Below are 23717 nucleotides of genomic sequence, written 5' to 3'. Positions count from 1 at the left end.
TAAATCTTTCAAAAGTGCCTTAATTCCATTTGTAAAACATCCAAAGTCATGGAGACTTGGGTGCCTCAGAGCCTTAGGACAGGTTTTCAAGGGATTTAGGCACCTAAAGAGGCAGATTGGCACCTAGTGGGATTTTCAGAGGCACCTAAGCAGGTGAAATCAATGGGGGTTTTGGCACCTCACCTGCCCAGGCACCATGGAAAATCCCACCTTAGTTAAGCACCTAGCTGCATCTTTAGGCTCCTAAACATCTTTGAAAACCCAGCCCTGAGGGACTGAGCCACCCAACTCCTGTTGATTTAATGAAAACCTGCGTAGTCACTTCTGAAAACTCTTGCCCCAGACCACACAGCGAGTTCATGGCGGAGGCAGGAATTAAACTCAGCTCTGCCAAGTCCCAATCAGGGGCTGTAACCCTCTCCCCCGTTCTCCTGCGAGTATCAGAAGGGCCCGTGGCAGGGACGCAGGCTTCCCGACTCTGGAAACCAGACTCAACTGGTAGCCCCTCGGAGTGAGTGCCGTGCCGAGCTTGTAAAAAGGGGTTCTGCCAGAAGAGCATTGTGGGCTGTTTTCTGTCAGCGACTTCGATCAAATTTGCTTCATTTATAAGAGCAAAAGGCTCCCTCTTCCCCTTGATGTTTCAGATGTCTCAGGAAGAGGCCCAGGTAGTCTGGTGGCTCGGGGAACCAGGCTCTAGGATCAAAGCCATCTATTTCACACACCACGCAGGTGAGGTGGCTTGGCTTTGCTCTCTCTCCCCCCCCCCCCCTTTTTTTTTTTTTTTTGGATGAATCACCCAAATCATTTTTCCTCGTAACCTCCTGGCTTCTGGGCTATTTACAGACATTCTGGGGTCTTAGATTTGTCAGCCTGGTCCTGTGTCAACCCAATCAGTCGGCATGGCAAGAGAGGAATGTGTGTCCTTTTCCAACCAGAGAGCGCCAGATTTATACAATCCGTGACTTGACAGTGTCCTTCATAGGGTGTGTTTGGGGGAACTGCGAAGGCTGTGGTGTATTGGCTGTGGAGGGGGGTGTCCGGCTGGAGGAGTAGAAGATACAAACTCCGGGTGCCTTTGGGGGGTCTACTGAGAGCTAGGGTACAGCTGAGAGTAGGGGGACGCTAAGGTGGCTTTAAGCCACTTTTATGCCCTCCCAATATTGGGGTGCTTCAGGGGCTGGAAAGGCCCCACCGGCATATCTTAGATAGTCCTGGGGGCCTGTCTAAGTCACAGCACTATAGGTTGTGTCCTGACCCCAACACCCCCTTATGCCAGCGCTTCCGAAAGGGTCCTCTGCTGACAGCTGTCTTCCACAGTGCCTGCACCGGGGAGAATCCTGGCCTGGCTGGATCTGGTGGGGTTTAGGCCCCTTTACACCACTTTGGCTCTTCTGCGTAAAGGGGCTGGAGCCCCGCTGATGGTTTCACCCCTTTTCACTTCTTTGCTTTCAAGGGTGTGTCTGCGGTAGATAGTAGATGTGTTGTCATGTATTGCAGGGCAGACGGCTGGCCGGGAGCCACTGGATTAGCTCTGGTTGATTGGGGCTCTTCACTTCCAATTTTTTGGTTCTCTGAGTCAGACCTGACTCCACAAACTGCGGTTAACTTCCCTCACCCATAAGTGAACTTTGTCGTGCAGGACGATAAAAGTCACTGCTCGTGTAAATCGAACACACGCTGTTGGGAATTGGACCAGCATTCCTGTCTTGCTGAGCTGAGGGAATGGGGTGGGTTCCAAGGTGCTACAGTCATACAAATAATAATATGGGGAAAGGCCAATAAGTAACTAGGCAGCAGCGGTTGGGAAAAGCTGAGCCGTTTAAGCAGTGATCCCAGAGTGTCTATAAATAGCCCTCCAGCTGGAAAAATTACAAGGAAACATGATTTTCTGACTCCAGCATCAGAGCAAAACATCACCTAGGCCAGATTTTTCTGAAGAGCTCATGCGATTGGGTGCTGAGATCTCTTGAAATTCTGACCCTTTGGGGGCACAGATTCCTCAACTTTGTTGCCGGGAGGGATTGTTAGGTCTGATCTACTGTATAACACCCATCCCACTACCCCTGTGCCGAGTCCCTTAACATATGATGGGCTTAGTGTCTCTTCCGGAAAGGTCTTGACCTCAAGCCGTCGAGAGATGGAGAATCCACCCCTTCTCTCTGGAGTTGGTTCCAGTGGTTAACTGCCCTTGTTGTTCAACGTTCGGGAAGAGGAGCACTTACAAATTCCGAGTGCCGGCCCCTTTACCGAGCAAATGGCTACAGGACCATCCGCCCCCGTGTTGATTTCAGCTCAGCAGAGCTTTGTGCTTGTGGTAGGAATCAGTTCTTCCTACCTGAGAGCAGCTCCTGTGTCCAAAACATGCACCTAATCCGCTTCTCTGCCTGTCCCAGCTCAGTCTCCTCTACCAGGCTCCCCTGGACAATTCATGGAGGGTTTTTGATCAGTGGCTTGTCCCTCTGTCAGGTGAATGTCTTTGGTTCCAGGGCCTGTTTGAGCCGATGGGGCTTCATCCCATGATGTGTCGAGCGCCCTCTGGAGTGGGAATCAAGGGGACTCCGCCTCTGGCAGGATCAGTCCCCTGACGACATTGCCTTTGGCAGCTTCGGCTCTTAAGCACTTGGAGCTGATGCACGAAGGAGTGGATTCCTGTGCAGCTGGGGATGTGTAGGGTGCAGCTGGGTGGAAGCGGGCAGCCCGTGGAAGCAGCGGAGGCGGGTGGGGCAGTGCCCGCAGGGCTCTGGATTATTGGGTGCCATCCTGTCGCTAACGAGTGATTCTGCTCTCCTCCCGTCTCCGCGTCTGCCAGCCATCGAGGACGAGTACAGTGGCCCCAAGTTGGACAACGGGAAGGTGACGCTAGCGTTCATGAAGGAGTTAATGCAGTGGTACAAGGATCAAAAGAAACTCCACAGAAAATGTGCCTATCAGGTAATTGCCCGCCCGCCCTGCCATAGGGCGGGAGGCTCATGCGTGGAATCCTTCGCCTCCTCTTCAGGAGGAGCTGGCATCCTCTTTCCCGGCTGTGGGTGACAAAGACTGCCGCGGCAGGCCGACAGGAGTCCAGGGTGTAAAATGGAGCCAGCCAGTGTCACCCTGTAACATAGAGGGAGCCACAAAGACTACACGTCCCAGCATGCAGTGCTTCCGAGTCATCGAGATGGCACATTGCATGCTGGGAGCTGAACTGTCCATCCTGCGTGTCAGGCCCCTTGTTTACAAGGCCAGGGACTCGCCCAGCAAGACGCTGGGAAAGGGCGGGAGACAGGGCTATCTCCTGTGTATCTGGAGATAGGGCTGTGTCTGTTCATTTCCTGCCCTTGCTAACTCTTCCCTTTTCCCCTTGGGCAGATCTTGGTGCAGGTGAAGGAGGTGCTTGTCAAACTTCCCACACTAGTAGAAACCACGTTGAAAGAGGTGGGTATCCTTCTCTGCAGCCTGGGGGTGGCAGGTCCTGGGATGTGCATTGTATAACCGGGGGGTGGGTTCGGATCCCAAACCCGCAGTGCTGAGTGAGCAGAAGCTCCGGTGGCTTCATACCCCACCCCCACAGGCTGCTTGGGGGCCAAAACACCTGTGGTGTAACTTGAGCCACGGCCTGCCTGCACTGCCTATGAGCAGCTCTTCAATCCATGCCATGTCTCCTCCCACATCTGACCTCACCTCCCTTGGCGCTTGCCCGGCTAACCTGTATGGGGCCCTGGAGCAGTGGAGATCCATCCCTGGCCGGCTAAGCCGCTTCTTGCTGCAGCATGGGGCAGTGGAGTGGGAGGGGGAAAGGTGTCCAACCCTGATCTGAGAGCATTTGCAGCTGGCTGAACAGCTGTTTAACAGCTTTCGGGATTGCAGTGGGAGGCTCTGACCTGTCTGTCCTTTGATCCACCCATTGCTGTTGTAACCAGGGTCAGAGCCCACAAAGGGGCGGGGTTGTTTGAAATAGGCCATGGTCTTCCCCTTGAGTTGCATACTTCCTGCCTTGCCCCAGCAGGGTGATGCCGTTATCGTTGATTCAGATGCATGTGATTCCAACCTCCCTCCCTAAATTCCTGGATGCAGTATAGTTGTAGCTGTGTTGGTCCCAGGATATTAGAGAGATGAGGTGGTCCAATAAAAGCTATTACCTCACCCGCCTTGTCTCCCTAAATTCCTGCTGGTCAAACTGGACCCAGTCTTCTCCTTGTGTCTTCAATGCGTGCAGTGTTATTGTGCCCTGTTAATCAGCTGCCATGTCCAACCCCAGAGGTGGTTGCATTTCACCACTGATGTATTAATTTAGATGGAGCATATGGGCCCAACGAGTCAAAAGCGTTAACCTGGCCCTGCAACTGTCCAACATTAAACAGAATTAAACAAGGTGTGGGGACTGCAGTCTGCTTAGCATCACGGCAAGCGCATTATTAAACGTCATTTTAATCTTTTATTCAAGATACAGAAAAACAGGTTGAAATGTAAAATAGTAAGTCGAGCTTTCATTTTAACAGCATCCCTTGTTCCCCTTCCCTTTAGCTGGACATATTTTAGAAAGAAACTCCCCGTCTCTGCCAGTCTTTTAGACGGCATTACAGATGGTAGTTACTGTACCTTTTGGGGAAAAGAGACAAAGTTAGTTGAGATGCGCTTGAGCGGCCGCTGTTAAAGTCTGAAAGAGGAGAGGAGACCAGAAAGCAGCTTCTGTCTGCGGTTAACTTTCACTTGCAGCCTCGCTGCTGGAAAAACTCAAGCCCAGCCCCTGGTCTGATCAGCCACTCTGAGACCTTGCAAACTCGTACCAGCATCGGGCTGTTTAGGGCCTTACTCTGGGCTGCCTCTTTCTGGTCCCAGGCTTACAGCAGTGTTGGCCGGCTAAGCCAGACTCATTAGACAGAAGGAAAATGGAGAGAGACAGGAAAGAGAAGAAATAAGGTAGGGAAGGGAAAGGGCACATTGGAAGAAGGAGACAAAGTCCCAGGTAGTATTCAGGATTTAGCCGGAACTGCTGGAGGTGACATCTGGCTTCCTCTCTCTGACCCGGTCTGGTCTCGGGATTGGGATGACGACGTTCCAGGGTCCCAGGAGATGGTGGGCGTAGCAGTCATGATAGTGAAGCATCTGTCTGAGTCAGCCAGCCTCACGGTTTCATAGATTCCAAGGCCAGAAGGGACCATTGCGGTCATCTAGTCCGACCTCCTGCATAACCCCGGCCAGCGAGCTTCCCCACAGTCATTCTTAGAGCAGATCCTTTGGGAAACCAGCCGTTCTGGATTTAAAACTTATCGGTGATGGAGAATCCACCATGAGTCTTGGTAAATTGTTCCCATGGCTGCTAGCTTTCTCCTCCCCTGAAGTCTGTTTTGGAGGACCCCGGAAGGGTGTGATGGCTGGAATAGCCCATCCTCTCATTATTTTGTCCGCCGTTCAGCCTGTTTTCCGACACGCCAATTTTGGTTCGTTGATTTCCAGTCCCACGCTTGTTTCCCAGGCATGATCTTAACACAGTCGTTGAATTATATCAGTAGGCCTTTGGGTTTAGACTGATTCAGTCTTTTTGTCTCCCTTTGGCACCTTTTCCCATCAACAGTCATCGTTATAGGTTATTAAACATATACTCACTTTTTAGAATTGAGCTTGCAATTAGGGTAAATTTATAGGCCTAATGATTAGAACAGTGAGCAATCCCTGTTTAAACACCTGCCACACCCCCTCCAGAGGTGGATGGGGAAGCGATCACTGGATGAACAGCTGCCACGCTCCACCCCAGACGTGATTGAGTTTCTGTGCTGGGTGAGGGATCCCAGTATAAACAGCTGCCGCGTCCCACCTCAGAGGTGGCTGTGTCTCCACGGTGGGCTGAAGCCACTTTTGCAAAGTGCTTTGGGATCCTGCAGGGCGAGAGGAGCTCTGTCTGGCTTGAGTTTTACTTTTCTTCTGTCTCCTTTTCCTCTTCTCCTCTCTCGGCCTCTCTTCTTCCAGACAGAGAAGGTCACCGTGTGTGGAGACACCCACGGGCAGTATTACGACTTGCTGAATATATTTGAACTGAATGGGCTGCCGTCTGAAACGAACCCATATGTATCCTTGGCTGGTTCCCCCTTTGATCCAGCATGTGACGTGTGCGGATGGAGGCGCTCTCTAAGAACAGGAGGTGACAGGGCTAGGAGACAGACCTGGGTTCTGTTCCAGCGTTGGGATGTATTGCTTCCCCTTCCTGTGCCTCGGTTTCCCCATTTGTACTGTGCGGGAAACGGTCCTGATCGGCATAGAGGTCATACTCCCATAGTGACCCATTCCTGACTGCCGTGCTGGGGCGGGTGGCTCCTTTGTCGAGCTTGACAACCGAGCACGAGTCCTGAGTCGGAGGGCTTCGGGAATGAGTTCAAACTACATCTTGGTGGTGCTGGGCTAAATTCTTTCTAAGCTGCGCAGTCGCTCAGCAGCCTATTAAGTGCCACGCAGGTGCCCAGGGCTGCGGCAGGGAGAGATGCCTCTCCCCCAGCCCCGGACCTGCTGTGGTGGGGAGAGACACCTCTTCCCGCTGGCCCCAGCCCAGCCCCGGATCCCCCACGGCCGGGGGAGAGGCGCCCTGACCCCAGCTCAGCCCCGGACCTGCTGCAGAAGAGGCACCTCTCCCCGCCAGCCCAGGTGCTGCTGTGGGGAGAGAGAGCTGGGGGAGTCCTCTCTCCCCACTGTAGCCCCGGGGCAGCCTGCACCCCAAACTCCTCATTCCCAGGCCCACCCCAGAGTCCACACCCCCCAGCCGGAGGCCCCAGTGCCCCAGCCTTGAGGCCCCTCCCACACTCCGAACCCCTTGGCCCCACCCCCACCACATGTATTGTGACGTGTCACACACCACCTCCATATTGGTGCACTTAACAAAATTCATTCCGCATACGCGTGGGAAAAATTAGAGGGAATGCTGGTGCTGGGGTGTGCTGGGATGCCTCTGAGATGCTTTCCGGGGAGAGAAGCTGCGGGGGGGGGTCACCCACCATCTGTCAGGCCTTTGGGTGGGACTGGGAAAGAGGCTTCAGAAAAACATCACTGGGGAGAGGAAAGGCGCAGAAAGGGTGGGAAGGAAGGCCGGCCCAGTGGCTAGGGCTTGGAGACCAGTGTTTAAGTGCCTGTGTGATCTTGAGCCAATCCGTTAGCCTCTCCTTGCTTTGGTTCTGTAAAATGGCAATTCCCAGGGTTGCTTGCTCCAGTACCGTGTGTGTGTGCGTGGTTGTGTTGTGGGGGGCACACGAGTACCTAAGGTGGATCGCAGTGTTCTTCATCCCAGAGTGACGCCTGGGCCCTTTTTCCTGAGCGCAGCCCCCTTGGCAGATATTCAATGGGGATTTCGTTGACCGCGGCTCCTTCTCCGTGGAAGTGATATTAACACTGTTCGGTTTTAAGCTGCTGTATCCGGATCATTTCCACTTACTCCGTGGTAAGTGCAGTCCCATCCCACCTTGGGGGGGAGGGGGTGGGGGGGTGGGAGAGGGGGAATAAGCCACTGGAGAGCTCTGCTTTGTACTCAAGTCGGGGCAAGAACTCCCCAAACTGTCCCCTCCGCTGACTGTTTTCCTGGTGCTTCCCCAGCCTGCAGCTGAGACCCAGAGTTGGAGTTCCCTTTCTTAGCAAAACTGGCTTCTCCAAATCCCCCTGCTGTCTCTGGGATTCCCCAGCTGGAGAGGATCATAGGGATCATCATGGAAATGCAGAATTTCCTGGATGCTCTGGCTTTCGCTCCTTTCCTCTCCTTTCCCAGCTATCTCGCGCCCTTTCAGTTGGTCTCTGGCTCGGAGACTGTGACCCACCCATTGATATTATTTCATGGCTGTATCTAAGCCTGCGTATCTGAAAAGACCTGGGTGAATCCCTCCCCTAAAGCTAACTCAGCCAAACCAGAAAATTCACCAGCCCAATCGCAAAGTCTGCTTTGAGTTAAACCCACCCAAATTGACGCCCCCGTCCACAAGAGAACCAAGTTCCTCAGGGCGATCACGCCTGTCTAGCAGCTATCACCACTCCCGCTGGGCAGCAATATTAACCTCTTCCGTGCCAGGAACGAGAGAAAGGTGTCGCCACTCACACCCTTCCGCGTGCTTGAGAAGTTGAGCTTTGCCAACCAGCCCAGGCGCTGGGTGACTTTTGCGAGGGGAGCGGTTACCCCAGCTAGAGGCCCTCCACTGAGCAGCAGCTGCGAGAGCCCCATTTAAGGCCTGCCAGTCCCAGAGTGCTTTGTTTTCATGGATCACTTCCTGCAAGGCCAGAGGGGCCCACTGTGATCATCCTGTCGAGCTACGCTACGCAACTCCAGCTGCGTGAATAACGTACCTTAGGTCGAGTTACCGCGGGGGTCTAACTGCGGGGGGAGAGGGGAGTCGACGGGAGAAAACTTCCCGTCAACTTACCTTACTCTTCTCGTCGGGGGTAGAGCACAGGGATCGACTGGAGAGTGATCTGCAGTCGATTTGGCGGGTCTTTACTAGACCCGCTAAATCGACCGCCGGTGGATCAATCTCAGAGTGGATCCCTGCCGTAGTGTAGACCTGCCCTTGGAAAAGCCATCAGTCTTGATTTTAAAATGGCCACTGATGGAGAATCCAGACCAGCCCTTGATAAACTGGTGCAATTGGCTGATTCTCTTCACTGTGAAAAATTAAAAATCCTTATTTCTAGTCGGAATTTGTCTCGCTTCAACTCCCAGCCGTTGGCTCTTCTTAGACCTTTGTCTGTTAGATCGAAGAGCCCGTGATCCCATATGTGTTCCCGATGTGGGTACTTACAGATTGTGATCAAGTCACCCCTTCACCTTCTCTTTCAGCTAAACAGATGAAGGTGTGGGAGTTGCTTTCCAATCCTGGTTGATCACTGTACGAACACAGGAAAGCATCCCAGCTCACAAGCCAGTTGGGGCTCAGTAGAGCCTCCAGAGAGGAAGGAAGGATGGCCCAGTGGTTAGGGCACAAGCCTAGCTGTTGGCAGAGTTGGGTTCAAGTCCCCAGCTCTGCCACAGACTCCCTGTGTGACCTGGGGCAAGTCCCCTAGTCTTTCTGCGCCTCCATTTCCCCATCTCTCAAATGGGGATATTCGTCCTGCCTGGCCTCACCGCAGAGCTGGGAGGATAAATGCATTAAGGATTAAGAGGTGCTCGGATACTGGAATGTGGGAGGCCAGGTTAAAAGCCACTGCTTGAATTTCACTCAGAAATGCATGAGGGAGCCAGGTAGCGCAGGGTTAACGAGGTGACCCCCCACATCCCGCTCCAGTGGGCGCAGCTCGAATAGCTAAGCTGTCCTAGAAATTGTTCGGGGGCAATTCTCTGGCTTGTGCTATGCAGGAGTCAGACTAGATGCTCTTGCCTGGCCTTGGCATCAGTAAACCTCTAAAGCAGTAAAACTCGCCCTCTCCCGCTTGTTACTGCTGGCTGTAAGCAGCCCATTTGCGAAGCCTGGGAACGGCAGAGCTGTCAGATCAGCCCAGTGACCCGGGGGCTTCCTGGGGGATCAGCCACGCTGACCTTTACTAATGCATTAAACCTTTCACTGCTGTTCTGGCGGCTCCGTGCTGCAGTGAACTGCTCAGACTCCCTGGGGAGGGGGCGACAGCCAGTCTTGGCTGTCTGTCGGCCGGAGCTGGGCGGCTCTCCTCTCTCCAGCTGGTCCCCCATTGGTTGGTTGATTTTTGTTTTTTTTTCCTCCTTCCCCCATCTCTTTGGCCCCCAGGGAATCACGAGACGGACAACATGAACCAGATCTACGGGTTTGAGGGGGAGGTGAAAGCCAAATACACAGCCCAGATGTTTGCGCTTTTCAGCGAGGTCTTTGAGTGGCTGCCCCTGGCGCAATGCATCAATGGCAAAGTGTTGGTGAGAGCAGAACGCAGCACCTCGGGGGGGCACGTGTCCGGACCGGCAGTGGGCATGGAGAGTAGCCCAAGGCCCTGTGTGTAATCCTGGGCACCTCCATGGCTTGGATGTACCTGTAGCCCAGGGGTGGGCAAACTATGGCTTGGGGGTCGAATCCGTCCCTCCAGATTGAATTTGGCCCTCGAGCTCCCGCCGGGGAGTGGGGTCCAGGGCTTGTCCCGCTCCATGCAGCTTCCGGGAGCAGCGGCATGTCCCCCCTCCGGTTCCTATGCGTAGGGGCAGCCAGAGGGCCCTGCATGCTGCCCCCGTCCTAAGCGCTGCCCCCACAGCTCCCATTGGCTGGGAACTGTGGCCAATGGGAGCTGCAGGGGTGGCGCCTGCAGACAGGGCAGCGCGCAGAGCCGCCTGGCCACGCCTCTGCATAGGAGCCAGAGGGGGTACATGCCGCTGCTTCTGGGAGCTGCTTGATGTAAGCACTGCCCGGAGCCTGCACCCCTGACACCCTCCCATGCCCCTACCCGAGCCCTGATCCCCTTCTCGCCCTCTCAACCCCTCAGTCCCAGCCCGGAGTACCCTCCTGCACCCTGAACTCCTCATTTTTGGCCCCACCCCAGAGCCCACACCCCCAGACGGAGCTCTCACCCCCTCCCAACCCCCAGTTTTGTGGGCATTCATGGCCCACCATGCAATTTCCATACCTAGATGTGTCCCTCGGGCCAAAAAGTTTGCCCACCCCTGCTGTAGCCCCTCCGTTACCTCTCTCGGAGCTGGTCTGGGAGGACACTGAGCGTGTTAAACCCCGGTCAGAGCAGGGTTCCGACGTGCCCCGTTGCCATGTACTCCCCTTCCCAGCTGTTCGTGCCCCCCTCCCATTGGGGCGTGTGGAAGCTTAAGGCCAGTTCGTCGCTAGGGCCTGACCTATCTGAGTGCCCTCTCCCCGCCCCTGACCTGTGCTCTGCTCCCTGCCAGATAATGCACGGCGGGCTCTTCAGCGAAGATGGGGTCACGTTGGACGACATCCGGAAGATCGAGAGGAATCGTCAGCCTCCGGATTCAGGTCAGGACAGGAAGGCGCGCCATGCGCGGGGTGGGGTGTTGTCTCTGGCCGGGCCTTTCCCACTGCTAGAGGTTGCACTGGTGGGGTGGGACGGTCCCTTGGGTGCACAGATCCTGGCCCATGGGGAGAGACGGGGAGACCTCTTGGCTGTACAGCAGAGTCGTCAGCAGCCGCCTGCCTTTGTGAAGCACCCGTCCCTGTAGTACGTGGGCACCTCCGCTGGTGCTAATCCGTGTCGCCTCAGTGACTACAATGGCTCTGTGCTGGTTTACATCAGTGGGGAGCTGGCCCGCATAACGCTCTGGGGCTGGGCATGACCTTACCCCTGTTCCCAGCTCGGCCATCTCGCACCAGATCCTCCTCCCTTGCTGCTTTTGACACCCCATGGGACCGGGCTTCAAGAATTCCAGGCTTATCCGAGGCGTGCTGGTGTCAGGTGATGCAGCGAAGTGTGGAAACCACTGAGGGATCCCCTGGATCGGTTACCTTGGTAAATCTGGAGGCAGTAACATGGGCCGTTTAAAGAGGCAGGACTGAGGAATGTAAAGGAATTACGTTTTGGCCAGATAACATGGCCCCCTTCCAAGGGAGCTGAGGGAAACCTGGCAGCTGGGGTCTTTGAAACAAGGCTAAATAAGATGACTCTGCACTGAATGGAAAGTGATCACATGTGTTGCGGACTTTGCATTGCTCATTTCCACGAGGGACTGCTTGGCTTGCAGAGTGGAGCATTTTCCTTTGGAAACTGGAGGGAGTTAATGTTCAGCTCTGTAGTCGTGCGCTGGGCCAAACTGATCGCTGCTGTCAACCCACCAGCTTGGGTAAAGTCACCCGGGGCTGCCTCCAGGCCACGGTGCTTGTGACGTGCCCTGCGTGGGAGTCCAGAGGGCGATACGGTTTCAGCTGGATAGAAACGTCAGAGAAAAGTGTCAGGGAGCCGGTATCGTAGATTTATGCCGCATGTAGGGTGACCAGATCACAGGGATGAAATATCGGGACGCGGGGGGGGGGGGGGGGGGAGCAAAAAAAAATGGCGGCGGAGCAAAAAAAAAAAACAGTTTCGCAGGGGCGGGGGGCATTAGCGTGCTGCCCGCCCCAGGGCAAAAGCTGGCCCCGATGCAGAAGGGGCTAGGGATAAAGAGGGCAGGGGCCAGGGGGGGGACAAGAAGCAAAGTCCGGGGCTGGCCGCGGCGCGGGCGTGCAAGGGGCCAGGGCTGGCACAGCCGAGCCACAGCAGCGGCCGGTCACCTGAGGGGCTCCAGACTGGGCAACGGGCAGGAGCCAGGGCTTTTCCCAGCCCTGCAGAGCCTCCTGCCCCCCAGCCCGCCGTGGGCACATGCGGCGCGTCCCGCCGCCGGCAGGGAGCCCCGCGCCTCTCCCGCTCGGCTGCGCTCCAGCGGCTCCTTCCAGGCGGGGCGAGCCGCTGGAGCGCAGCCAAGCAAGAGAGGCGCGGGGCTCCCTGGCAGCGGCGGGGAAGTTTATGGGGACTCCGGCTGGCCCCTCGCCCCTGTCCGCCGGCCTCCCTGCCTGGGACAAGTCTCGCCCCCGCAGCCTCTCTTCGCCGCGTGTCTCCGGCGGCCCACGCTGCCCACCCGGGCCAGAGCCAGCCCCGGCTGCTGCCTCCACAGCAGCGGCCGGTCTCCTGAGGGGCTCCCCGGGGCTCCAGGCTGGGCAACGGGCAGGAGCCAGGGCTTTTCCCAGCCCTGCAGAGCCTCCCGCTCCCCAGCCCGCCGTGGGCACATGCGGCGCGTCCCGCCGCCGGCAGGGAGCCCCGCGCCTCTCCCGCTCGGCTGCGCTCCAGCGGCTCCTTCCCGGCGGGGCCGCGGCAACTTTCCTTTCCCCTCCCAGGCTCCTAGTAGTTGCCCGACCCTCCTCCTAACCTCCTCCCTCCATGGAGAGATCCAATGGGGGAAGGAGGGGGCGGAGTCGGGGTTGGGGGGGCGTGAGCGCCGGAGCGGAGGGCAAATTTGCTTTTTTGTCTAGTGTCCCGACCGAACATCGGTCGGGACGCGGGACAAAGAAGGAAATATCGGGACTGTCCCGATAAAATCGGGATGTCTGGTCACCCTAGCCGCATGCTGTAATATGTTTCATCCCACCCCCAGCTAAGGAGAGCCAGGCCCTGTCAGTGCTTGGATGGGAGACCAAGGGAAAGGGAGTCCTGCCATGCTGCAGGAAGTGGGGCTGGTGGTAGGTAACCTTGCCTGTAAGTCAATACAGGAGCAGTGCTCCAGGAGGCGCCGTATTGCAGGAAGTGGGGCTGGGTGCTAGGTAACTTCCCCTGTAAGTCAAAACAGGAGCAATGCTCTAGGGGGCGCCATGCTGCAGGAAGTGGGGCTGGCTGCTTGGTAACTTCCCCTGTAAATCAATACAGGAGCAGTGCTCTGGGGGCGTCATGCTGCAGGAAGTGGGGCTGGTACATAGCTGCCCTGAGTCAATACAGCACCAGCGCTCTAGGGGGCACTGTACTGCAGGAAATGCTGTTTTAAGGACAAAACAAACCAGTTACTGCTTTCCCCAAACTTTGTTAACTTTTCCTTCGAGTGTGAGGCCCACTTTAAAAGCACGTTCGGGGTCCCACTTGGCTCCTTCACCCCCCTGTAGTTTCACCGCCTGCCACATCTTACGTTTAGCCTGAAAAGGCCTCAATGCCCAGCCTGTCTCTAAAGCACTACAACTCTCTGTGATCCTAAGTACCGGGGAGTCACTCCGCCTCGTTCAGGTTTTTGTCTCGCCCTCATCACCCCACAATATTTACCATATTTATCCTCATAACCCTCCAAAGAGGCAGGGCAGTGCTGTAATCCCGTTTTACAGATGGCAATAAGGTGCGTAGACCAGTCTGTGGCAGAGCAGTGAATTGGCCACGTAGCCCAAGTACTTACAAGGTTAGTGCTCTAACCGCTGGGCCCTGTTCTGTGTACACCCCCGAAGCATCTGGCATCGGCCACTGTCAGAAGACTGGGCTAAATGGACCATTGGTCTGACCCACTATGGCCGTTCTTATGTACCAGGAGAGGTGAAGTGACTTGGGAAATCTTCTGTTCTTCATTGGGAAACCAAAAAGCTTTTGTTTTTTTGATGAAATCCCAATATTTTTTGGGGGGGGAATGAACATGAGTGGCCATATTGGGGCACACCAGTGGTCTGTCTAGCCCAGTACCCTCTCTTCCGACAGTAGCTGGTGCTAGATGAACACAACCAGGGCAATTATATTGCATTCCATCCCCTGTCATCCAGTCCTAGCTTCTGGCAGTCAGAAGTTTAGGGACAGCTGGAGCATGGGGTTGCGTCCCTGGACATCTTGGCTAATAGCCATTGATAGACCAATCCTCCAGGAACTTACCTCTCTTTTTTTTTTTTTTTTGAACCCAGTTATACATTTGGCCCTCACAACATCCCCTGGCAATGAGTTCCACATGTTGACTGTGATTTATGTAAAGTATTTCCTTATGTTTGTTTTAAACCAGCTGCCTATTAATTTCATTGAGTGACCCTGATTGTTATGTTATGTGAAGGGATAAGTAACACTTCCTTATTCATTTTCTCCACACTAGTCATGATTTTATAGACCTCTCCCTATTCCCCCCCTTAGTTGTCTCTTTTCCAAGCTGAACAATCCCAGGCTTTTTAATCTCTCCTCATTTGGAAGCTGTTCCATCCCCCTCATCATTTTGCCAATTCTAATAAAGCTTTTTCGAGATGGGGTGACCAGAACTGCGGGCAGTATTCTCGGTGTGATCGTACCATGGATTTATAGAGTGGTATTATAATATTTACTGTCTTACTATCTACCCCTTTCCTGGTGGTTCTCAACATTCTGTTTGCTTTTTTGACTGCTACTGCATGTTGAGCAGATGTTTTCCGGGAACTAATCACAGTGATTCCAAGATCTCTTTTCTTGCATGATAACAGTTAATACATCATTTTGTATGAATAGTTGGGATTATTATTTTTTTCAATGTGCATTACTTTGCATTTATCAACATTGCATTTCATCTGCCATTTTTTCCCGGTCACCCAGTTTGGTGAGATCCCTTTTGTAACTCTTCATGGCCTGCTTTGGACTTGACTATCTTGAATACCTTAGTATCCTCTGCAAACTTTCCCCACCTCAATATTTACCCCCTTTTCCAGATTATGTATGAATATGTTGAACAGCACTGGTCCCATACAGATCTTTGGGAGACATTGCTGTTTACCTCTCTTTATTCCTACTCTTTGGTTCCTGTCTTTTAACCAGTTACTGATCAATGAAAGGCCCTTCCCTCTTCTCCCAAGACTGCTTACTTTGCTTAAGAACCTCTGAGGAGGGACCTTGTCAAAGGCTTTCTAAAAGTCCAAGTACATTATATCCACTCTATCAGCCTTGTCCATATGCTTGTTGCCACCCTCAAAGAATTCTCATAGATTGAGGCGTGATTTCCCTTTGCAAAAGTCATGCTGACACTTCCTCAACATATTGTGTTCATTTGTGTGTCTCATAATTCTGCTCTTTACTATAGTTTCAACCAATTTGCCTGAAAATTAGGAAATTTGTCTTGAAGTCAGGCTTACTGGCCTGTAATTGCCAGGATTGCTTCTGGAGCCTTGTTAAAAAATGGGCATTACATTAGCTCCCCTTCAGTCACCTGGTACAGAGGCTGATGTAAGCAATAGGTTACATACCACACTTAGTAATTCTGCCATTTCATAGTTGAGTTCCTTCAGAAGTTGGTGAATACCACCTGGTCCTGGTGACGTATTACTGATTAATTTATCAATTTGTTCCAAAACCTCCTCTATCGACACCTCCATCTAGGACAGTTGCTCAGATTTGTCACCTAAAAAGCATGTCTCAGTTGTGGGAAACTCCCTCAAATCCTCTGTGGTGAAGACCAATGCAAAGGATCCATCTAGCGTCTCTGCAGTGGCCTTGTCTTCCATGAGTGCTCCTTGAGCATCGTAATTGTCCAGTGGCCCCACTCATTGTTCGGCCCACTTCTTTGCTTCTGATGTACTTAAAAAACAAACAAAAAAACCCTTCCTGCTAGTTTTTGTGCCTTTTGCTAGTTGCTCTTCAAATTCTGTCTTGGCCGGCCTAATTATACGTTTGTACTTGACTTGCCGGAGTTTATGCTCCTTTCTATTTTTCTCACTAGGATTTGACTTCCAAAAAGAATGCCCTTTTGCTTCTAATGGCCATTTTACTCTGCTGTTTAGCCATAATGGCCTTTGGTTTTTTGCTCCTTTTACAGTTCGTATGTATGGATGGATGGATTGATTGTTTACATTTAGTTAGAGCCTCTGTTAGGATGTTTTTAAATAGTTTCGTTGCAGCTTGCAGGCATTTTTCTCTCTCAATGTCCATTTAACTAACTTTCCCATTTTTGTTTAGTTCCCCTTTTTGAAGTTAAATGCTACGCGAGATGTGGGGTTTTTGGTATTTCCCCCCTAGAAGGATGTTCATGTAATAATTTTATGGTTGCTGATACTGGATGGTTCCGCTAACTTTTTGGATTTTGTGCTCTGTTTAGGACTAAATCAGGAATTGCCTCTCCCCTTGTGGGTTCTGGGACTAGCTGCTCCAAGAAGCCGTCATTAACGGCATCTAGATATTTTAACGCAGCATCTTGTCCTGAATTTACATGTACCCAGTCCGTATGGGGATTATTGGAATCCCCCCTTATTTGTTGGTTTTGGACCTTCTCTAATCTTCCCCGAGCATTTCCCCATCACCATCCTGGTCAGGTGGTTGGTGTATATTCCTGAAGCGATGCTCTTATTGTTCAAGCGTGGAACTTCTGTCTGTAGAGATTCCGTGCCACAGTCTGATTCACTGAAGATTTTTACTATGTTGGACTCTGCTTCCTTTCACATACAGTGCCACTCTCCCACCAGCGCGACTTACTTCATTATTCCTATGTATTTTGTACCCAGGTATGACTGTGTCCCATTGGTTATCATTGTTCCACCAAGTCTAGATGACCTCCTGAGGTCCCTTCTAACCCTGATTTTCTAAGTTTCTGTGGTTCCTATTCTAGCAATATCCTCATTTAATGCCACCCCTTAGTTCACCCATCTTAGGGCTAGTCTACAATACCTGCCCGGATCGGTGGGTAGAAATTGATCTCTCGGGGATCGATTTATCGCGTCTCAGCTAGACGGATAAATCGATCCCCGAATCGACGCGCATATGCCCACCTCGTCAGGAGGAGTAAGCGCCGTCGACGGGGGAGCCGGGGCGGTCGATTTGCCGCCGTCCTCACAGCGGGGTAAGTCGAATAGGATACGTCGCATTCAGCTACGCTATTCGCGTAGCTGAATTTGCGTATCTTAAATCGACCCCCCCCCCCCCCCCCCCCCCAGTGTAGACCTAGCCTTAGTGTTTAGACTTCTAGCACAGGTATACAATTACTTATAAAATTTGTTAGTATATAATTGTCTGCCTTCCTCTGATGTAATTGAATGGGACTCTCTTTCGTTTGATTGTTTCTCTTCAGCTCCTACCTGTACTTTACCAACTTCCACCCTCTCCTCTTTACTAGGACGCAGAGCAATGCTTCTCAACTGGGGGTACATAGGGGTCTTCCAGGGGTTACGTCAACTCATGTAGATATTTGCCTAGTTTTACAACAGGCTACATTAAAAGCACTAGCGAAGTCAATGCAAACTAAAGTTTCGTACAGACAATGACTTGTTTAGACTGCTTTATATACTATTATGCGGTAATGTAACGTGCGTATCCGCACTGTATTAGACGTGCGTTTTATGTCACTGAGGCATTCAAGCACGTTAACGAGGCTGCAGTTGTCATGGTGTGGATGTAAAAGTGCCTAGATTTTTTTAAAATGAGGAGCTGGAAGTGGCGACGGTGAAAACTGTAGGAAATTGAAAATGACGGGAAAAACCCCATGTTTCGTCTGCGGAGAAACTATCCAATAACAGTCTGAAGCCGGTGCATTTGCAGTGACATTTGAAGATCCGCCCTGTGCATGCGGGTAAGCCAGTAGAATTTTTTCAAAGAAAGCTTTCTGAGGTCCAGACTTGCCAGCTTAAAATGAAAAAAGCTTCAACTGCTTTTACAGATGCACTCAAAGCTTCATCTGCGGTCTCCCTTCTTGTCGCAAAATCAAAGAAGATGTACACAATTGCAGGAAATCTGATTCTGCTTGCCGCCGTGGCGCCATGCTTGATTTTAAAAAAAGCAGCCGATACGCTCCAGGAAGCACCCTGATGAAATGACACCATGTGCTGTAGAAGTGAAGAAATGGCTGGGGATATCGTCTCTCAGCTTATAGGGAAACTTAAAATGGCAAAAACATTTGCTCTTCAGCTTGATGAGTCCACGGATATCAGTGGAGAAGCTTACGTTCGATACCGGAAACCACTGATATCAATGAGCACATACTGTTTTGCGAAAGGATAAAGGACAACTCCATGGGCGGCAGCAAGTATCAGAGGCCAGGGGAGGCTACGCCTCCTCTAACCCAGGCTGTGGCCCCACCCATGCTCTGCCCCGAGGTCCCACCCACGCTCCCCCTCTCCCCTGAAGCCGGTAGGGGCTCAGCTCCAGCTGGCAGCCGGGAGCTCGGGGCTCAAACCAGGTGGTGGCCCAGAGCCACCAGGGGCTGCTTAGGCTGGCCGGGGGTCGGGCCAGTGCTTGGGCGGGTCGGCCGGGGCTACTCCTGCCATGGGGGGGAGGGACTTGGGGCTTCAGCGGGCCAGGGGGAGCAGGGCCTCAGGCAAAAGGGGCAAGGCTGGGGGGGCTAGCTTCCCCAAAAGGAGGCAGGGGTGTTCACACACCATCCAGGGCCCGCTCAACTGGAGAGGACATGTTTAACTGACTTTTTTTTTTTCTGAACACGATTTGAGTTGGAATTTGTTCAGATTCATCTGCCCTAACGGGGCTGCTGCATTGACCCGGAGAGTGAACGGACTTAATAGCTGGGATCAGAACAGAAAACCCTTCCTTGCAGCGCCTGCACTGTGCCATCTACTTGCTTCAAAAGAGATGAGTTCTGAGCTGCATGAAGTTTTAAATGAGTCTGCCAAAACTGTCAACTTTCTCCGGTCCAGGCCGCTCCGTGCTCGCCTGTTTCCCGTTCTTTGCGAAGAGGTGGAGTCCGAACATCAGCAACTGGCTTTCAAGAGGGAAAGTACTGAACAGAGTGTTTGAATTACGCACGGAAGCTCTCGTGTTTCTTTCTGATCGTTCATCCCCTCTTGCTTCTGTCTTTGACAACACGTGTGGTTAGCTCAACTTGCCCGCCTCACAGATATATTTAGCAAGCGGAATGGTCTAAATTTGTCCACGCTAGGCCGTTCAACACAACTCCGCTCAGGTCGGTAAAAAACCCATTCATTTTGTCAGATGTTCGCTCTCTGCCAGCCTGCAAGAATATCTTCTTGAGCTATCGTCAGACCGGGGTCTGCGAATGATGTTAATGACTCCACACTCGCCCAGTTCTGGTGTTTAGTGCAGAGGGAGAACACTGACCTCGGGAGCCAGGCGTTGGATGGTCTGTTACCTTCCGGGTTAACATATCAGTGAAGTCTCGTGTTCTGCTCTGACTGCCAGCAAGCTGAAGAGCAGGAGGACACTCAGGGTGGAGAAAAACCTAATTGCTGGTGTTGCTCCGCCACCTCCCGGAGTGACCAGGCTCACGAGTGGAAACCAGGCTCAGGTAGCGCGTTGGAAATGAAAGTACCGTATTCGTAGTCCAGTCGCCTTCGTTTATCACTCGATAGTAAAAATGAGAACGTCGGCAGTTGTTCAGTAACTGTGCGCTGGGACACCTGTGTATTTCGGTGTCGGATTTTGTAAGCGAGTAGTTTGTAAGTGAGGGGAAACTTGGGGTACGCGAGACAAACCAGACTCCTGAACAGGGTTCGAAAATGTGGAAAGGTTGAGAACCATTGATACAGAGTGTCCACTTTAATAAATCCTTCCCTAAAGGTGGGGGAGGTCTGGGCTGGAGGGGCCCAGGGGGCTGAGCTGGGGAGGGTGGGGGGAGAGGGTCTGGGCTGGAGGGGCCCAGGGGGCTGAGCCGGGGGTGGGTCTGGGCTGGAGGGGCCCAGGGGGCTGAGCCGGGGGTGGGTCTGGGCTGGAGGGGCCCAGGGGGCTGAGCTGGGGAGGGCGGGGGGAGGGTCTGGGCTGGAGGGACCCAGGGGACAGGGCGGGGGGAGGAAGGCTCACTCAATCATAGACGCTAGCTGGTGTAGGATTGGCGCGAGGGTGGCGCTCCCCCAGCACGCCCTGCGTGGAGTGACATGTGCTCTCTCCTCGTTGGCAGGTCCCATGTGCGACTTGCTCTGGTCCGACCCGCAGCCTCAGGTGAGTGCCAGTGAAATGCCCCGCACCACGGGCGTGCGGCTAGTTCAGCTCCCGGTGCGGGCTCTGCGCCGAGCCACTGTCCTCTGCCCCCCCCCATCTGCCGATCACAGGCCGAGCGGGTCACTGCTCAGGGTGGAGGGTCCGGTGGGCTAACTCAGAGCGGCCTCTGCTGGCCCTCACCAGCATGGGGCATCCAGGGAGCTGTGTGGGGCCTGGCAGCTGATGCTGGTTCTCCACCCCAGCTGACCGCTCACTGCAGGGGGAGGGAGGGACCATCTGCTTCTCTGCTTGTTGCTTGCCCAGGGTCAGTCCCACCCTCTGACAGTGGCTGGGGTGGGTAAGTTTAGTGGGCTCAGAGGCGTGGCAGGGGCTTGCCCGTCTCCACTAGCACAAGCTCGTTTGCTGTGAGGCTGAGGGCCGTGGACACTGACTCCCCTTCGCCCCCTAGAGGTTTATCAGTGCGGGGATGACTAGGAGATTGCCCAGGGCTGTCTGTAGCACCTAGCGCCAGCCCAAACCTCTGGCAGGTAGGAGGGAGTTAAGCGGCATCTGGGAGGTCGGAAAGGAGGCTGAGAGCCGGTGGGGGCGCCCACACTGCATTGTGAGCCTGCGTCTGTGGGATCTCTGCTCCCCACCCCACGTGCAGACCCCTCCCCCCGCTCAGCCGCGTCTGGACATGTTCAGTGACTCCGACGGGATCCCCTCCCCCCGCCTTTCCAGAACGGCCGGTCGGTCAGCAAGCGCGGCGTGAGCTGTCAGTTCGGGCCCGACGTCACCAAAAGCTTCCTGGAGCGGAACCAGCTCGATTACATCATCCGGAGCCACGAGGTCAAGCCCGAGGGCTACGAGGTGACGCACGAGGGCAAGTGCATCACCGTCTTCTCGGCACCCAACTACTGGTGAGTGCTCCGGGCCGTGCCCTGCGGACCCCTGGGTGGCCACGTCATGAAGTGAGCAGGGAGCGTCTCTGTTTCCTCCAGGGCCTGGCCTGTATGGGCCCCTGCTGCTTGTCCAGCCTGCTGCATTCAGCTCGTGAAGTCTCAACCCCAGGGATCATTGCTCCCACCCTCCCTCTCCCCGTCCGCTGAGATGCAGCCACCTCTGAGGTGGAACATGGCCACTGCTTGTACAGGGATGGCTCACCTGCTGCTGAGATGCAGCCACCTCTGGGGCGTGGCAGTTGTTTATCAGCAATAACACAACACTCTACAAGGTTAGGGCAGGACGTAAAGAAGCCTATGGCTGGGGGAATTTGCTAGATTTTCCCACGAAGCCGAGTTTTGTGCTCCAGTGAGAAGTGCTGTCGATTCTTAACGACCCCCAGGAGGTCAGGATCTCATGCGTCAATCTTGTCCACGCTTCCTACACCCCCTAGCACCACTGGCCAGCACTGAGCATGAGGGGAGAGCTGAGTCCCTGCCCCCTGCAGTACAGCGCCCTCTAACACCGCACTGGGGCATTGCGGCCAGCAGGGAGCGCACCCCTTGCTGAGCCTTCTGCCCCACTCCCTCCCGGCAGTTTCTGGCTTTCTCCGGGAGGTCTCAAGTCATGGAACGGTACTGACCTAGCCCAGCTTCCAGGGTGAAATTCAGTGGGCTCTTTTCTGGGCAGGAGCAAAGCCAGCTTAATTAGCGTCTGCATTTCCCACCTCCCCCCCCCCGGGGAGGGCGGATTGCCTGGGAAAGGGGAGCAGTGCAGCCAGCAAGCAACCAACAGACTGTGCGCACATGTTGTAAATGGCAGCGTTACCTAGTAGTTAGAGCTGGGAGGGAAGTGTGGTCTAGGGGTTAGAGCAGGGGAGGCAGACTCAAGGGTGCTATCCCCGACTCAGCAAGTGCTTGGGCACGGTACTGCTCTGTGCCTCGGTTTCCCCATCTGTCGAATGGGGGTCCTAGCCCTGAGGGTTCAATGGAAATGCTGAGCACTGCTCGCCCTACTCCTGAAGCAGATGCAGCAGCCAGTTGTTTTCTCCCACACAGCAGCATAATCAGGGGTGGTCCGGGCCCGCTGGGTAAAGGTCAGGGAGGTCTCTGTGGGCGGGGGGTGGGATTCCCCTTTCCTTTGCTGGATGTGACCAGCCCTCTGTGCGTTCTCTCCCCAGCGACCAGATGGGGAATAAAGGTTCATACATCCACCTGCGGGGGTCGGACCTGCGCCCCGAATTCCACCAGTTCACAGCCGTGGTGAGTGATTGGCTTGTCCGCTCGGGGCCTCCGGGCACTGACTGCACCCGCCCCTGTGGGCCTGCCCACCTGGGGCAACCCCCTCCGGCCGTCGCGCTGCCCAGGGGCGCGGTTCGTTGGCACTGCCTGGTTCCGTGGCTAGGCCGACAATCTCAGTCCTTCCCCTGCTCCTGCCGCCTGCCTCTTGGGGTTCCCTGCCCGTCCAGACCCAGCTCCGAGCAACCAGACCTATTGTGAACTCTCTGAGCTTGTTCTGGCCTCTAGGATGTGCTTGTTCTGTCCCGCACCACCCAGCGGGGAGGCCCCTTGTGCCGGGCACGTGGGGGATGTTTCTGCCCCCCTCAAAGGCCTATAGGGAAGATCAGGCTTGTGCTCAGAGCACATGGCGCCGTTGCTGTTTTCTGCCCCCCAGGGCCCATAGGGGGCAGAGAGCGTGAGTTAATTACAGCAGCTTCAGGGGCCCAGAATATGGCCGCCCCCTGTCCCTCTCCCCATTGACAGGGGAGCTGGGAATGGGGCCCAATGTCACTGGAACGAGGCCGGATCCTGGAAAAACGTGCCCACCATGTGCCCCTCCGAATCTCCCAGCCGATGGAGTCCGCCTCCGGTGGATGCTTTGGACACAGGCCGATCAGCAGCCAGGCACCAGCTGCTCGGGAGCTGCAGTGTTAACCCTCCGCCCTGGGAGGAGGAATTGCGCTGAAGTTTCATCAGCCCTTGGCTGTGAGGGGATGTTTACCCTTCTCCCATCTCTGCTCCTCGCTGCCTAGATACCACGAAGTCATCTGCACTGGGGTGGGGTCCCCTCATCCCAGACAGAGGATCTCTGGGCTTGAGGGAGTTTTCCAGCCCCGCTGGCGAGAGGCCAGCAATCATGTGCTATGGGGGGAGTCAGCCATTGGCAACAAGGCTCCTGAGGGGAATGAACCATGGGAGACAAAGGCTGGGAAGCTATTTAACCCCTCCTGTGGGGCAGGGGGGTCTGAGGGGTCTTAAAGGGACAGGGCCCGATTCTCAGAATAGCTGGGCAGCCTCTGCCCCAGCAAAGGGAAGGGGAGAGACAAGTGTCCCGTAACTTGGGGGGGGGGAACAGGCCCTCCGGGGTTATGTTTGCCAAGGTGCCTAGTGCTTCAAGGCCCAATTTGAGACTCCGAAAGGGTCTGATTTCGAGAAGGGGCAGGAGCCCTGGCTAAAGGAGATGGGCAGTTCTGGGTGAAAAACGCAGTTTCAGGTGGAGCGAAACTGTCTGTGAATTGAGGTCAAATGTGGTTAATAGTTTCAGCTGAAAAGAATAACAGGTAAAAAACATTCCAGAAAAATTGAATAGATTAG

General features: G+C 54.3%; 1 protein-coding gene across 1 annotated transcript in view; it reads left to right on the top strand.

Annotated features, from left to right (window-relative positions):
* The window catches only part of PPP5C (protein phosphatase 5 catalytic subunit), a 44803-nt gene that overhangs the window by 16922 nt on the left and 4164 nt on the right, over positions 1 to 23717 (top strand). Inside the window, exons 4-12 of the mRNA XM_008174010.4 lie at positions 2810 to 2931; positions 3352 to 3417; positions 5950 to 6048; positions 7300 to 7405; positions 9687 to 9829; positions 10799 to 10886; positions 20162 to 20202; positions 20923 to 21101; positions 22304 to 22385. Of these exons, the coding sequence (XP_008172232.1) occupies positions 2810 to 2931; positions 3352 to 3417; positions 5950 to 6048; positions 7300 to 7405; positions 9687 to 9829; positions 10799 to 10886; positions 20162 to 20202; positions 20923 to 21101; positions 22304 to 22385 (926 nt within the window). The remainder of the gene's footprint in view (positions 1 to 2809; positions 2932 to 3351; positions 3418 to 5949; positions 6049 to 7299; positions 7406 to 9686; positions 9830 to 10798; positions 10887 to 20161; positions 20203 to 20922; positions 21102 to 22303; positions 22386 to 23717) is intronic.

This window comes from Chrysemys picta, chromosome 17 (genome assembly GCF_011386835.1).
Source record: "Chrysemys picta bellii isolate R12L10 chromosome 17, ASM1138683v2, whole genome shotgun sequence".
NCBI classification, from domain to species: Eukaryota; Metazoa; Chordata; order Testudines; family Emydidae; genus Chrysemys; species Chrysemys picta.
This window is presented reverse-complemented; position numbering and strand designations above follow the sequence as displayed.